The sequence below is a fragment of the Myxine glutinosa genome, chromosome 7 (assembly GCF_964187855.1).
Source record: "Myxine glutinosa chromosome 7, kmMyxGlut1.1, whole genome shotgun sequence".
NCBI classification, from domain to species: Eukaryota; Metazoa; Chordata; class Myxini; order Myxiniformes; family Myxinidae; genus Myxine; species Myxine glutinosa.
In genome coordinates this window covers 38,535,394-38,550,511 of record NC_136267.1, presented here as the reverse complement: position 1 = coordinate 38,550,511, position 15,118 = coordinate 38,535,394, and the positions used below count along the sequence as shown (strand labels likewise).

Below are 15,118 nucleotides of genomic sequence, written 5' to 3'. Positions count from 1 at the left end.
CCAATTATTTCATCCATAAAATGGTATTCCCTACAAATGGTATACTTCCTTCACCTTTCTCAAACTTTAAATTGCTTTTGCTTGAAGACTCTTACAATGTATCGCAATAAGACTTTGGCTTCATTCCAGACGATGACTTCAGGGTCTTTTTTGATCGGACAAGCAAGGGAGCGTCTGCACACAGGCCTAAGCTGCCCTGTCGGCTATGTATAGGCTTGCTTTTTTCACACCTGGTGTAAGTTTCATAAACACGACCGGTCGTTCTGTCATCGATACATGCTCCCTATCCTTGGTCTGTACGGTTATATGGTCATGATTTTATTTGGGTAATTTGTATATTATTTGTCATTTCACACCAAATCCGTTTGTTTTGCTTTAAAAACAACCCAACTTTAAAGAACTTTTTAGGTTGTAATTCTTCATTTATAATCTTACATAATCCTTGCTTTCCTGTTTGACATAAGTGGTGCTTTTTTCCTCATCCTCTTGACACACTTCTTTTGGGATTAACTTTTACCCGCAAGGCTTCATAAACGACTGTTGATCTCGGTTTGTCGCCCTCTTGTCACCTTGCTGCCTCTCATCCTTTGAGCATGACTCCAATAAAGGCAAATGTGTGGCTGAAATTAAACTTCTTCTTCTTCTTCTTCCCTCATCCTTTCATTGGATGTTGACTGCAAGGAGGGGGGGGGGGGGGGTGGGAGGGAAGGGAGAGGCAATCAGGCTGTTTCATTCTCCTCCTCATTGCCTGCCTGGCCATTGCCACATTAGATCTACACTACTGGTCAAAAGTTTTAGAACACCTCAATTTTTCCAGTTTTTATTGAAATTTACGCAGTTGAATGTCTCAATGTACTCTGAAATTAAGCAGAGAACAAATAAAACATTTGGAGATCAAAATGAAATCATAGAATCATTTTGTTTAACAAAATTTAATTTAAATTTTTGACTCGGCAAAGTAGCCACCTTTTGCAGATACAACTGCCGAACACACTCGTGTCATTCTTTCTACAATGGAAATCAAATATTGTTCGGGAAGTTCTTCCCAACACTGTTGCAGAAGTTCCCACAAATGTGTTGCACTTGTCGGTTGCTTTGCTTTCACCCTTCTGTCCAGTTCATCCCAAACCAGCTCGATGGGGTTTAAGTCTGGAGACTGTGCTGGCCATTCCATGATTTGAAGCCTACTGTCTTGTTCTTTTCCTTGAAGGTAGTTTTGACATAGCCTGGAAGTGTGTTTAGGGTCATTATCTTGCTGTAGGATGAACCCCTGACCAACTAGGCGTATACCAGAGGATATTGCATGGCGCTGCAAAATGCTGTGGTAGCCCTTTTGGTCCAGGGTGCCAGTCACTCTGTGCAAGTCGCCGACTCTGGATCCAGCAAAAGAGCCACAGACCATCACGCTTCCTCCTCCATGTTTGACAGTTGGTGTCACACACTGAGGAACCATCCTTTCACCTTCTCGACTGCGTACAAAAACTCTGCGTGATGAACCAAAGATTTCAAATTTTGATTCATTGGTCCATAAGACCTTCTTCAAGTCTTCAGTAGTCCACTGGTGGTGCTTCATGGCCCAGGCAAGCCTCTTTTTCTTATTTTGCCGTCTTAGCAATGGCTTTCGTACTGCCACTCGACCTGTCAAACCTGCAGCTCAAAGTCGTCTCTTCACAGTTGAAACTGAGACTTGCTTACTTCGACCAGTGTTAAGCTGTGCTTGAAGCTGTTGTCCTGTGAGCCGCCTATCACGCAAGCTGTTGACTCTCAGAAACTTGTCTTCTGATTCTGTTGTGGCTTTGGGTCTGCCAGACCTCTTCCTGTCAGTTTCCTCCAGTTTCCAATATACTACTTCCTGCAGTGCAATATTGTCCAAATAATGCTTCAGAGGGTGCAATAACAGTCTGTTCCAATACTGCTTTTATACAGACAGGGGTTTGAAATCAAGTAATCAGCAGAGGTTGGGACACCTATAGGAATTGTTTGCATCAACTTTCTATGCTTAATTTACTTACATTGCTGCAGAACAGCTGTAAGTTGTTAACCCATTACTTGTTCCCCGAAGAAGGCCTTTTTTTTTTTACAATATAACTGTGCAATTTACATTTTTCCCCATTTTTGCTAACCTAAACTTCTTTTTTTTTTAACCTCGAGCAGTTTACTGCTTACCTTTGTACCATTTCAGGTTATTCACTGGACTTGAATTGCTGAAATTTCAATAAAAACTGGAAAAATTGAGGTGTTCTAAAACTTTTGATCAGTAGTGTACCTCAACTTCAACTATTTATATCCACCTCAGCTGAGCCGGTGAATTTATTTTTGGCAATTAGACAGGTTGACAGCACCTTCGCACGTTTTTTGTGTTTTTGAAGCTGCTTCTTTGTCGTCTGCAGCAGCAGCCACTTTGTCATGACCGTTGTCGTGAAATTTGAGAAGTGTTTTGACACTTCATTCAATATTTGACGTTTTACAAAAATGCATTCTACCATGTTCACGAGCCGCAGAGTTGTCTGCTCACTGGCCCACCACATCATTCATTAGTCTCACCCACTCGGCCATTCCCAAAGGGTGCGTGCTTGCCCGCACGCAGATCAACTTTAATATTGCGGACTAGGTCACAATCAGACAGGTGTCTAATGCAACCATAACATTTTTTCATCTACTCTAACCACAAGTTGATTTTGTATGTTGAATTTGGATAATATCCCATTCCTGAGTGTGTGTTTGCCCGCACCGCCCATGATTTGAGGTGTGCTGCAAGGCCGATGGGCACAGTTCAGAAAAGTTGTCAAGTAAAATCTAGTTTAACCATAATTTGATTTTATTTCACGAATGTGCAATATGTCCAAGTTAGAAAGGATCTACTGTAATCTATCATTCATTCAAAGATTGATGTGGGAATTTATTGGAAGACTTGTTATCCCCACGCATTCCCGAATGTACAGGAAAATTACTTCTGTAATGGTGCTGTGTGCCAGTGAGTACTGTAACTCCACACAGGCTCTCAGATCTACTGTAATGTATATACCCCAACAAGGCTCTGTGTTGTTATTTGCTCTGTCTTGTTTACAAAGTGTCGTTGGTGTCAGTCATATTGAAATCCACGTGGCAAATACCCTTTCTAAAGCTCTCGTATCAACTTTAATGTAAGATGTAATTTTTGGATTATTTGTCCATTGGGGATTAAGCAGCACCATGAAAACAAAAACATTAACCACGTTTGATTGACAATGGGCTCGTATCACCTTTATTGTGCCATGGAGTATGGAACTCATGAAAATAACAAATAGCTTCATTCTCTATATAAATACAAGGACGGAGGGGACTATAGGTTTGCTCTCCATCTGCCCATCTGTCTGTCCATCCCATCTGTGGTTTTCCAGACTTTTTCCCATACCCTTTAACATATTCAACTGAAACTTGGTAAATGACTTTATTATGATAAGTTACAGAAACTTTAACTTATTCTGTAGCTTTGCATACCTAAAACAATTTCTCCTGCTGCATATGGCTCACAATTGCTGAGTGCTTGGAACAAGAACATTCATTGGGACCGGTTGGGTAGGGGACAAGGGGATAAGCAAGGCTCTGATCCCTCCTTCTCCATATTTTCACAAGAAAATATGAAATTTCCAAACCATTAAACTTAACTTTTTCTACTGTTCGGAGAATTATATTGAGTGAAGAAAAGATTAAGGAATGTGCCAAAATTAACCAGCTTAATTGAGTGAAACTAAAATAATTAAGACGTGTGTTGCATTGCAAACATGATCTACTCTCACAAAATAATTAAAGTATATTGAAGGAGCTGGGGCTCCCACGTCGATCGGAAGAATGGACGCGACAAAAAGCTGGAATTCATCCGAGTTGCTTTAATCAAATCAAACACTCAGGCACTCTGAAAACCCGTTTATCGGGCAGCAATATATATCTATTATCCCGGGGGGTTTGCCCAGGCCCGGCGCCAGGGGGCGTGGCCCTGCGGCCTGGCAAGTTGAGGGCGAGCCTGCCCGGGCATGCCCGGGCATGCCCGGGTGTCCCGACCGAGGCCTGGCAAGTTGAGCGCGGGCCTGCCCGGGCGTCCTGGACGAGCCCGGCATGGTGATCGCTCCGCGTCCTTGATAGGTGCAAGGCGATTGTGAAAACCCAGCGGCAGCCGCTACACACGTCCCCCCAGAATCGACTTGCACCGGCAGGGTCAATTCGAGGGGGGTCCTGATGACCCGGCCGAAGTGACCCCTGGCGGGTCGTGGGAGGGGGTCCGGTGAGGTGGTGGGCGGTCGAGTGGGGGGCACCGTGGACGGGGGGCGGCCTCGCCGCGGCGGAAGGGCCACCCGTGGTGGGTGGTCGACGTCCACGTGCGCCGGCTTGAGGCGGTCCACCGCAATCCGGTCCGACCTGCCGCCGATGTCGATGACGAACGACTTGTCGTCCCGTCGCAGCACCCGGAAGGGCCCGTCGTACGGCGGCTGGAGTGGCCACCGATGTGCGTCGTGACGCACAAAAACATACTCCGCTGTGCGGAGTGCTGGGGGGACGTAGGACTGGGGGTCACCGTGGTGGGATGTTGGCACGGGGGCAAACCGTCGGGCGGCCTCCTGGAGGTCCGAGCGCTGGTGAGCTGCGGACCAGGGACTGGTAGCGTCGGGCACGAATTCGCCCGGGACGCATAGCGCCTGGCCATAGACAAGCTCGGCGGTGGATGCCTGGAGGTCCTCCTTGGGGGCCGTGCGAAGGCCCAAAAGGACCCACGGCAGCCGGTCGGCCCAACCGCCGTCTTGAAGGCCGGCCATGAGCGCGGCCTTCATGGAGCGGTGGAATCGCTCGCACAACCCGTTTGCTTGGGGGTGGTAGGCCGTAGTACGGTGGAGCTTGACCCCCAGGTTGCGGGCGACCGCGCCCCACAGCTCGGAGGTGAACTGTGGTCCGCGGTCTGACGAGATGTCCGCCGGTGCGCCGAAGCGGGCGACCCAGGTGGCGATGAAAGCCTGCGCCACGTCGGCGGTGGTGGTGGAGACGAGGGGAACGGCCTCCGGCCACCTGGTGGTCCTGTCCACCATGGTGAGCAGGTGTGTGAACCCCCGTGACGGGGGGAGGGGGCCCACCAGATCCACGTTGACGTGGTCGAAACGTCGTTCGGGCACGGTGAAAGGTGCCAGCGGGGCCTGGGTGTGTCGGTGGACCTTGGCCCGTTGGCAGGCCGTGCAGGTGCTGGTCCAATCGCGGACGTCCCGACGAAGGCCGTGCCAGACGAAACGCGCCGACACCAGCTTCTGGGAAGCTTTCCGGCCCGGGTGGGAAAGGCCGTGGAGGGAGGCGAAGATGCGGCGTTGCCAGGTGACGGGCACGATGGGGCGAGGCTGGCCTTGGGAGACGTCGCAGAGCAGGACAGTGTCCGCGCAGGGGATGTCGGCCAGGCGGAGGCCCGTGTCCGCCGCCCGGAGGGCTTGCACCGTGGTGTCGGTGGTTTGGTCCGCCGCCATAAGCGCAAAATCCACGCCCAGGTGGACCGCGTTCGCGCTGGCCCGGGAAAGACAGTCGGCCACGGCGTTGTTTTTGCCGGCGACGTGCCGGATGTCCGTGGTAAACTCCGACACGGCGGAGAGGTGGCGCTGTTGGCGGGCCGACCATGGCTCCGTGACCTTGGCCATGGCGTAAACCAACGGCTTGTGGTCGACGAACGCCGTGAAAGGTCGGCCCTCCAGGAGGTGGCGGAAATGGCGGACGGCCAGGTGTAGACCGAGGAGCTCCCGGTCAAACGTGCTGTATTTGAGCTCGTTCGGCCGGAGCTGCCGGCTGAAAAAAGCGAGTGGCTGCCAAACCCCGTTCACCCATTGCTCATGTACGGCGCCCACCGCGTAGTCGGAGGCATCCGTGGTGAGGGCGATGGGAGCGTTGAGCACCGGGTGAGCGAGCAGTGTTGCGTCGGCGAGGGCCCGCTTTGAGCGTTGGAAGGCCGCATCCATTGCTGCGGACCAGGCGATGTCGTGCTTGGCCGGCTTGCCCCGGAGGGCTTCGTAGAGGGGCCGCATGAGTTGAGCAGCGCGGGGCACGAAGCGGTGATAAAAATTCACCATTCCCAGGTATTCCTGCAGGGCCTTTATGGTGCGGGGACGCGGGAACGTGGTGATGGCCTCGACCTTGGTTGGCAGCGGCACGGCCCCGTTCTTGGTGATGTGGTGGCCCAAAAAATCAACGGCCGTCGTGCCGAAGTGGCATTTGGCCGGGTTGACGATGAGGCCGTGCTCGCTGAGGCGCCCGAACAGTGTTCGGAGGTGGAGGAGGTGCTCGGCCCGGGACGTGCTGGCGACGAGGATGTCGTCCAGGTAAACGAAAAGGAACGGCAGGTCACGCAGCACGCCGTCCATCAAGCGCTGGAACGCCTGAGCCGCGTTCTTGAGACCAAACGGCATCCGCAAGAATTCGAATAAGCCGAACGGCGTGATGACTGCCGTTTTAGGGACGTCGGCCGCCCTGACAGGTACCTGGTGATATCCCCGTATGAGATCAATTTTCGAAAAAATGACCCGTCCCGCCAGACGGGCGGAGAAGTCTTGGATATGCGGGATCGGGTACCTGTCGGGGGTGGTAGTGTCATTGAGACGGCGGTAGTCGCCACACGGGCGCCATCCACCCCCCGGCTTTGGCACGATGTGCAGTGGCGAGGCCCACGCGCTATCGGAGCGCCGCACGATGCCGAGGTGCTCCAACGCGTCGAATTCGGCCTTCGCTACGGCGAGCTTGGCTGGGTCGAGGCGGCGGGCCCTGGCGTAGACCGGCGGGCCCGTGGTTGGTATGTGGTGCTCGATCCCATGCCGTACTGCGACGGCCGAAAACGTCGGCCGCGTGAGGGCCGGGAACTCCGTGAGCAGGCGAGCAAACTCGTTCGCCGCCGGGACGGTGCATGCCAGCTCGGTCGGCGCGGAGCTGCTCAATGTGCATACCAGGGAGCTGAAGGTTTCGGCGTTGATTAAACGACGCCGTTGGACGTCCACCAGCAGTCCGTGTGTGCAGAGGAAGTCGGTGCCTAGCAGAGCCATGGGCACGTTTGCGGTTACAAACGTCCAAGCAAAGCGTTGGCCGCCGAAGCAGAGGGTGACGTTGCGCGGGCCGAAGGTGCGGATGGTCGATCCGTTGGCCGCAACCAAGGAGGGGCCGCAAACCGCGGATTGCCTGTCCTGGTCAGAGGCGGGTATGACGCTCAGTTGGGCGCCGGTGTCGCACAGGAAGCGCCGTCCGGACGCTTTATCCGTGATGAACAGTAAGTTGCCCGTGTGGCCGGCGCTCATGGCTGGTAATGAACGCCGGCCCGGCCGTTTCCCGGCCTGCCGAAGGTGCACGGGGGTCGGCATGTCCGGGCCTTCTGTCCGAACCTGGCATGATAGTAACACCACGCTTGGTCAGGTGGAGGCCCCGGTCGTCGTGCTGGAGGTGGTCGGCTCGGTGTAGCGGCCGCCAATTGCGTCGGCAGTTCGGCCGTCGACCGTGCCGGGTGCTCGGGCGCCATGGGTGTTGCGTCGGATGGCGGTGGGTCCCATGTCGCCGCTGCGATGCGCTGTCCTGCGGCGGAGATCTTGTCGGCTTCTCTGGCAAGGGCCCGGGGATCTGTGATCGTCGTGCTTGCCAGGGCAAGGCGTACCGGGTTAGGCAGCTGACGGAGGAACAGCTCCCGGAACAGGAATGCCGGAGAGTGCTCGCCGAGCAGTGAAAGCATGTAGTCCATTCGCTCGGAAGGGCGCGTGTCGCCGAGCTCAGGCAGTTCGAGCAGGCGCCGTGCGCGTTCCGCCGATGGGAGGGCGAAAGCATCGAGGAGAAGCTTCTTAATCGCGCCGTATTTGTCAGCGGCTGGCGGGCTCTCGAGGAGGCTCAGGGCGCGGGCCGCGGTAGCCGAACCGAGCGCAGCTACCACATGGTGGAAGCGGGTGTCGTCGGCCGTGATGCCTCGCAGGGCGAACAGGGACTCCGCCTGTGCGAACCAAACCGCCGCATGAGCCTCCCAGAAGGTAGGCAGTTTAAGGGCGACTGCCGTGTCCATGTCGGTAGGTCACCAATGAAGGAGCTGGGGCTCCCACGTCGATCGGAAGAATGGACGCGACAAAAAGCTGGAATTCATCCGAGTTGCTTTAATCAAATCAAACACTCAGGCACTCTGAAAACCCGTTTATCGGGCAGCAATATATATCTATTATCCCGGGGGGTTTGCCCAGGCCCGGCGCCAGGGGGCGTGGCCCAGCGTCCTGGCTGCGGCCTGGCAAGTTGAGGGCGAGCCTGCCCGGGCGTCCTGGACGAGCCTGGCATGGTGATCGCTCCGCGTCCTTGATAGGTGCAAGGCGATTGTGAAAACCCAGCGGCAGCCGCTACAATATCATCTAAGTTCTGAGATTTAAAAGAGAGTGTGAAATCTCCATAGTATTACGAATTACATAAAGGCTTCTTCGTTCACTGCTGTTATGTCTGGCCGTGTGGCATATATAGAGCATTGTGAAATAATGCCATAAAAGTAAGCCCTTCCTTATCAACCTATGTTTGTAAGTCATGGTGATACAGTCACAAGTGTTATAATTGACTTTTTATGACAGCGGACGTCATTTTTTAAATTACAAATGTCAAGGTGATAAAATAAACGTGTTATTCTTCAACCGTTTTGTTGGCGTGCTTCCTTGAGTGCTTAAGCCACTTGGCTTCCATGGTGATAGGGCGGCTCGGTACTCCCTGGGGACATCCCAGGAGTTAGGAAGGTAAAATAAATTAGAGGATTAAAAGTAACGGGACAAGCATGATGGGCAAGAGGTATGTACACTCGTTCTAGGCTGTCTAGCCTGGGTTTGCATCCCGACCCAGCTGTAAACTGTCAGTTCGGTGTTTCACAGGCAGGGTGATTCATCAATGTGTGTGCGGTCCCCCAGATGGACGTTAAACTGGGCATCGCATCTGCTGGATTTTCAACCCCTCCCTTCTCTCTCTCCTCACTCCTCCTTCCCCCTCCTCACCCCTTCCTCATACTCTACTCTTTCCCATCTCTCTATCTTCCCCCTCTTGATCCTCAGCCCCTCCTCCCCCTGCTCTCTCCCTCTCTCTTTCCCTTGCTCCCACTCACCTCATTGCACCACCCCTCCCATCCAGAGTGTACAGTATAACAACATGTGGTGAGGATTCGCTTTCTCCATATTTGTCTCTCCCCAACCCTCTCTTTCTCTACCCCACCCCTATCTGTCTCTCCCCCACCCCTGTCTGTCTCTCCCCCACCCCTATTTGTCTCTCCCTCACCCCTATCTATCTCTCCCCCACCCCTATTTGTCTCTCCCTCACCCCTATCTGTCTCTTCCCCACCCCTATCTGTCCCTCCCCCACCCCTATCTGTCTCTCCCCCACCCCTATTTGTCTCTCCCTCACCTCTATCTGTCTCCCCCCCACCCCTATCTGTCTCTCCCCCACCCATATTTGACTCTCCCTCACCCCTATCTGTCTCTCCCTCACCCCTATCTGTCTCTCCCCATCCCCTATTTGTCTCTCCCTCACCCCTATCTGTCTCTCCCTCACCCCTATCTGTCTCTCCCCCACCCATATTTGTCTCTCCCCAACCCTCTCTGTATCTCCCCACCACTCTCTGTCTCTTCCTCTCCCCTCTCTATCTCTCCTCCACCTCTCTCTCTCTCTCCCTGCCCCTCCCATTTCCCCTCACCTACTCTCTATCCCCCTCCCCTCCACTCTCCCCCATCCATCCTCCACTCCCTCTTCTCCCCTCTCTCTCCCCTCTCCCCTTCCCTCACTACCCACTACCCCTCCCATCCTCTCTCTCTCTCTCCTTCCTTCTCTTCATATCCCTGTCAGTGAAGCCACTCTGTGTTGCCCAGCACCACCTGGTACCTTTGCTAGTATATAATATAATAAGCTAATTATGTGTGTGTGTGTGTGTGTCTATCTGTCCCACCCTGAAACATGGAAACACTCCTTGGAGAGAAAAAATATAAGTAAAAGTTTATTCAAATTAATCCAAACCTCTGGGAAAATTATATGTTTTTCATTCAGACAAAATATTGAACCCAGGTGGTGTATAGCCAACAGACTGCTGCCTCAATCGCTCCTGAATTTATATTTTCTTTGCTGTTAAGAAATATATCACCTAATTTTGAGCTCTTTCAACCAGCGCAAGAATAAAAGGCTTCCTTTTTTATATTGTGATATTTTAACCAAGGGCTTCCCTTGTTTTAACCAAGGGAAAGACATGGACGTTTGTGGGCAACAGACAATCAACATGGGATGTGAGATTCCAACATCTCAGCACTGATACAAGAACAAAAAGCCCACTGTCTTATTCCATCAAAACAACGTCTGTTAGCTGGTGCACAGAACTATAGGTCGTTATCTTGTTTCATTAGCCTGTCTCCCACGCAATCACCGCTGTGTGTTCTTTGTGTGTCTGTCTGTCTGTCTGTCTGTCTGTGTCTGTCTGTCTGTCTGTCCAGCCTTAACGGTTTTTTTTACCATTTGAGCTTTTGTCATCAAATTTTCAACAAAACTTTATTATGAGAATATGGAGAAGACAAATTAATAATTAGGTCAAAGGTGAGCGTCGCATAAAATCGTCAATTTTCATCCGATTGACCCGAAATTTGAGCAGGGTTGGCACATTGGGTCACTGTAGCCGATTGCTTTTGATGTCAAAATGTCAAGGTCGCCTAGAATCGTCAATTTGTTTTGTATTTCTTTTTTCTGTTTTTGTCATGTTTAGCATCCTGAAGAAGAAGTCTGAATACAAAGCAGATGCGGACAGGCTTTGCATCTTCAGAATCTTTCTAGTTTTTGCTTTGCCTGGTGTTGGCTTAGCGGTTAGGGTGCTGGCTTGGGATCCTAGGATCCTAGGTTCGAATCCCGGTCAATTGCTGAATTAACGCCAGCGGGGTTGACTCAGCCTGTCATCCTTCCGAGGTCGGCAAATTGAGTACCAGTTCACTGGTAATTCCCTGTGTGTCGCAAATGCGACCAACAGGGTTGGCGGCAGGAAGGGCATCCAGCCATAAAACATTGCTTCAGAAATGGGACCACGGTGCCCGAAAAAGGCCAACCCCTGCTCTGCGGGGAAAAATGGCCTCTAAAGGTGGTCATTGGAGGAAAGTGAAGGACTAATTGAACAAGAGTGGGAATTGCTTTGTAATATGTGTCCCCTACCGATGTGATATTTTCTAAGCACAAAAGGGGAATTACTCTGAAAAATTGACAAAACGCTCTGAAACTCGAACTTGTAACTTATTATAATAAGGCCATGCACCAAGTTTCAGTTAAATATGTTAAAGGGTATGGGAAAAATGTCTGAAAAGCCACAGGTGGGATGTTTGGACGGACAGACGGAGATGCAAACCTATAGTCCTCTCTGAAGAAACCGGTAGGGGACTAATAAGCAGTCTGCCATTTGCCAAGTGCTATCATTAATGACGACAATGTTTTGAAGTTTAAAGTTTGCTTATGCCATTATATTTGTTGTTTGTCTGTTGCAGTCTGCCAAAAAATGGATGTGCGGAACTCGGTGGCTCAACTTCGGGAGTTGGAAAACTGCACCATTGTGGAGGGCTATCTGCAGATACTGTTGATCCGCGACAGTGGTCCCGATGACTTTCGGGGCCTCAGTTTTCCACGTCTCACCATGATTACCGAATATCTGCTGCTTTTCCGCGTCTCGGGTATCGAAAGCCTGAGAGACCTGTTCCCAAACCTGGCCGTCATCCACGGCACTCATCTCTTCTACAACTATGCTCTCGTCGTCTTTGAGATGTTGGACCTCAAGGTAAGTAAGCATAAAACTTGTCACGTGTGCTGGTGCTCGAGGCTTGTTTTTATTGCTCCAATGAGCCGATCTCCCCAGTCCTTCCAGGTCGCACTCGTTCTTCCAGCAACAACCTTATGAAACTGTCAAAATCCAGACCAATTCACCTCCGCTCCTTTGTTCCGCATTTCTCCTGCTTGCGCAACCTTCTTCCTCAGCCTGTTCAATCCCACTCTTCCCTACAGGGTTTCAAGTTCACAGGGCACCACCATCTCAGGTCGTCCCCCATCCCTTCCCATGAACTTATGCATGCTCATTAACCCTATCTGTCTGTATATACTCGCAGGTTGCTACATTTCCTCTCTGTCTGTCTCTTCTTTCATCTTCATGTTCCTTCCATGCGTTGTCATACTGCCCTAATGTCGGCGCGTTTCTTTCTACTCTCTATCACTTCGTTCTTCCATGAGCCTAGACTTTGTCTACCAAACAAAAGTGAGATGACTCCAGACAAGACAGGTATAAGATACATGTCTGCATTCATGTATCCAGGAGCTCAACGTGCTCATTTGTATTTGACCATAGTTTTGTTTGCACATGCAGGACGAGACGGGTTAATATATGGTACTACAAGTTAATTTACACACACCGACATGTATCTAAATAAAACTACAGCCTTATTTGTCTGAATTTCGCCATATGCTTTGGGGTAGTAGCCTGAGTTTACACATCCACCTGCAGTTGTTGGTCATCTCTCTCATAAAATGGAATAAAGCTCTGAGTCTGGGAGGTCAGCGGTTCAAACCCCGGCCGACTCATACCAGAGAGTCGTACGTGCTGCTTCCTTGCTTGACGTTCAGCATTTGAAACAAGCATTCTGAGTATTGCGCTGCAATACATGTCCCCTACCAAAGTTCAAAGTGCCATAACTTTGTCAAAAATGATCGAATATGCAAATTTATGCACGGTTGATGCTGGTTTTCAAACTTGATCTGAGGTATGCTGAGACACGTGTGTCACGCCTCGCCTCGTTGATAAGCCCCCCAAGGTCGCTCCGTGGAGCGGCCTGCACGTATTGCACTGTGTGAATTATATAAATTATTACCAACTCACGGTCTGAGGTACTAGCGATTCAAGAGATATCCATTTTTTCAAAATATTTTCGTTTAATTAACGATATCTGCCAAACCACGTGCCGTATCGCAAATTCCAAAAGGAAATTTTAGTAGAATGACATGCTGAACAGATTTGTGAAGTTTCCCCTCAATTGGATCAAAAATGAGGGAGGGGCTCGGTTTTAAAGGTTCATGCTTAAAAACGTCATAACTCTGAAACCATCAGTAATTTATTATATTTTCCGGTTCACGATCAATGATCGATGTGTATATATATGTTGCTCGGCTTGGCTCCGCCCCTCCAGAAAGCGCGCGCTGTGTCGCGCTGTTGACGTTCGCGAGACGAGGCTGAGGACGCGCGGTGCGGCTTGAGGAGAACTCGAGAATAAACAAGAGATATCCATTTAAAAAAATATTTTCGTTTAATTAACGATATCTGCCAAACCACGTGCCCTATCGCAAATTCCAAAAGGACATTTTAGTATACTGACATGCTGAACAGATCTGTGAAGTTTCCCCTCGATTGGATCAAAAATGAGGGAGGAGCTCGGTTTTAAAGGTTCATGCTTAAAAACGTCATAACTCTGAAACCATGTGACACATGACGTCATGCTCGCTGACTTTTTTGTTCGTCATGGGTATGCGATTCCGCCTGCAAAGTTTGGCCTCGATCTGTTCAGCCGTTGCAGAGAAAAAGGGGTTTTCATGTTTTCACGAAAAACAATATGGCGACCGAACCACGTGACCTGTGACGTCATAATTACCATTAAAATATTCTACAGACCGAGTCCATCATATGGTGAAAATTTGATCTCAATCGGTCCTATTATTGCAGAGAAAATCTTTTTTAAAAGAAATTAAAACTTAAAATGGCACTGAGTTAAGGATTATCAGAATTATCAGAATTCCCAAAGTCCAAAGTGCCATAACTTTGTCAAAAATGATCGAAACGTCGTGAAGTTCGAACTTGATCTGTAACTTATCATAAGGAAACAATGTGCCAAGTTTGAAATCATTAGCATTAAGAGTTTAGAAAAAGGTCCGGAAAACTGTTCTTTGCGTGACGGACTGACGGACTGACGGACGGAGGGACAGCGTGCAAACCTATAGTCCCCTCCGGTGTACACCGGTAGGGGACTAATAAGAGCACGCACAATACCCATATGTTGGCATCCATGAGGAGGAGGAAATTAATCCCCAGGAAATGCCCCGCTGAGTGCGGTGAGAAAGGCGACGCCATTGTCTTGACGTTGCTGGTACCCAGAGTGCCCCGGGAAGTGAAGACGCTTCCCCAAAGCTCAGCGGCTGTTTTGGTCTCGTCTAACATTCGTTTGTTGTTTCTCGTGTATTCGTATGCATATTCATGTGTGTGGCAGCTCCACTACGAGCCTCAGATCCTGTTATAAATTGAAGAAGAAGAAGCTTCCTCTTCCAAGAAATTTCATGATTTCCAATCTATGGTTGTTTGTCCATGCTCTACCCTTTTTAAATGCTCAGATTCAAACAGCTTCAAGAAAGAAGCAGCACGTACCATCTTTAAAGTTTTGGTCATGACTCGACCGCGATACGAGAACCATCGACCTCCCAGACTCGGAGCAGACGCTCTAACCATTACACCACCGAGTCTGGTGAACTGGTGATTCATTTTATTCCCAACGATTTCAATTCTTGAGACGGCTTGAAATAAACAGGTCCTTTATTCCTGCCTGATTGTAGCCCAGACGATGCTGCATGAACTGGTCAGGCCACATGTGGTTTGACCAGGTCCTGCAGATGAGTGAGCTCCATAGGCTGGGACCGCACTCTCTCTCTTCGCTCGACGAATACCATTTTCACAAAGGATGATGAATACCTACAAAATGCCGTGTATCCTCTACCATTCCCATCAGAAGCTGTGGCTATATGACAGGGAACCCAGGTTGAAATCCCATATAATATATGTGGGGTTTTCCATTGTTTACTTGTTTTAATTGGTGTTGGAGTACATTTATGTCGACTATATTTCTTCTGAATTTATGATTATGTTCAAATATGATTTATGTTCAAGCTCTTGGAAAAAAAAAACCGAAAAAACCCCAAAAAAAAACGATTTTCTCAAATCAATATTTTTTCCGCTCTTGGACCTTGTGAATGGCCCATGGTCATGCTGGATCGACCTCCTACCTGTCAGGGACTATTGTCTCATTCATTCATTTAATGTGCAGGACAAGGCTGCCGGGTCGCATCATTGGCTGAGGGTGCGGCTGCA

At 50.1% G+C, this 15,118-nt stretch overlaps 1 protein-coding gene across 2 annotated transcripts in view; it reads left to right on the top strand.

Moving 5' to 3' along the window:
* LOC137431136 (insulin receptor) overlaps nt 1-15,118 on the top strand; it is a 221,411-nt gene that overhangs the window by 37,793 nt on the left and 168,500 nt on the right. For both annotated transcript variants that reach the window (XM_068122114.2, XM_068122116.2), the window contains one exon: nt 11,493-11,779. In XM_068122114.2, the coding sequence (XP_067978215.1) occupies nt 11,493-11,779 (287 nt within the window). The remainder of the gene's footprint in view (nt 1-11,492; nt 11,780-15,118) is intronic.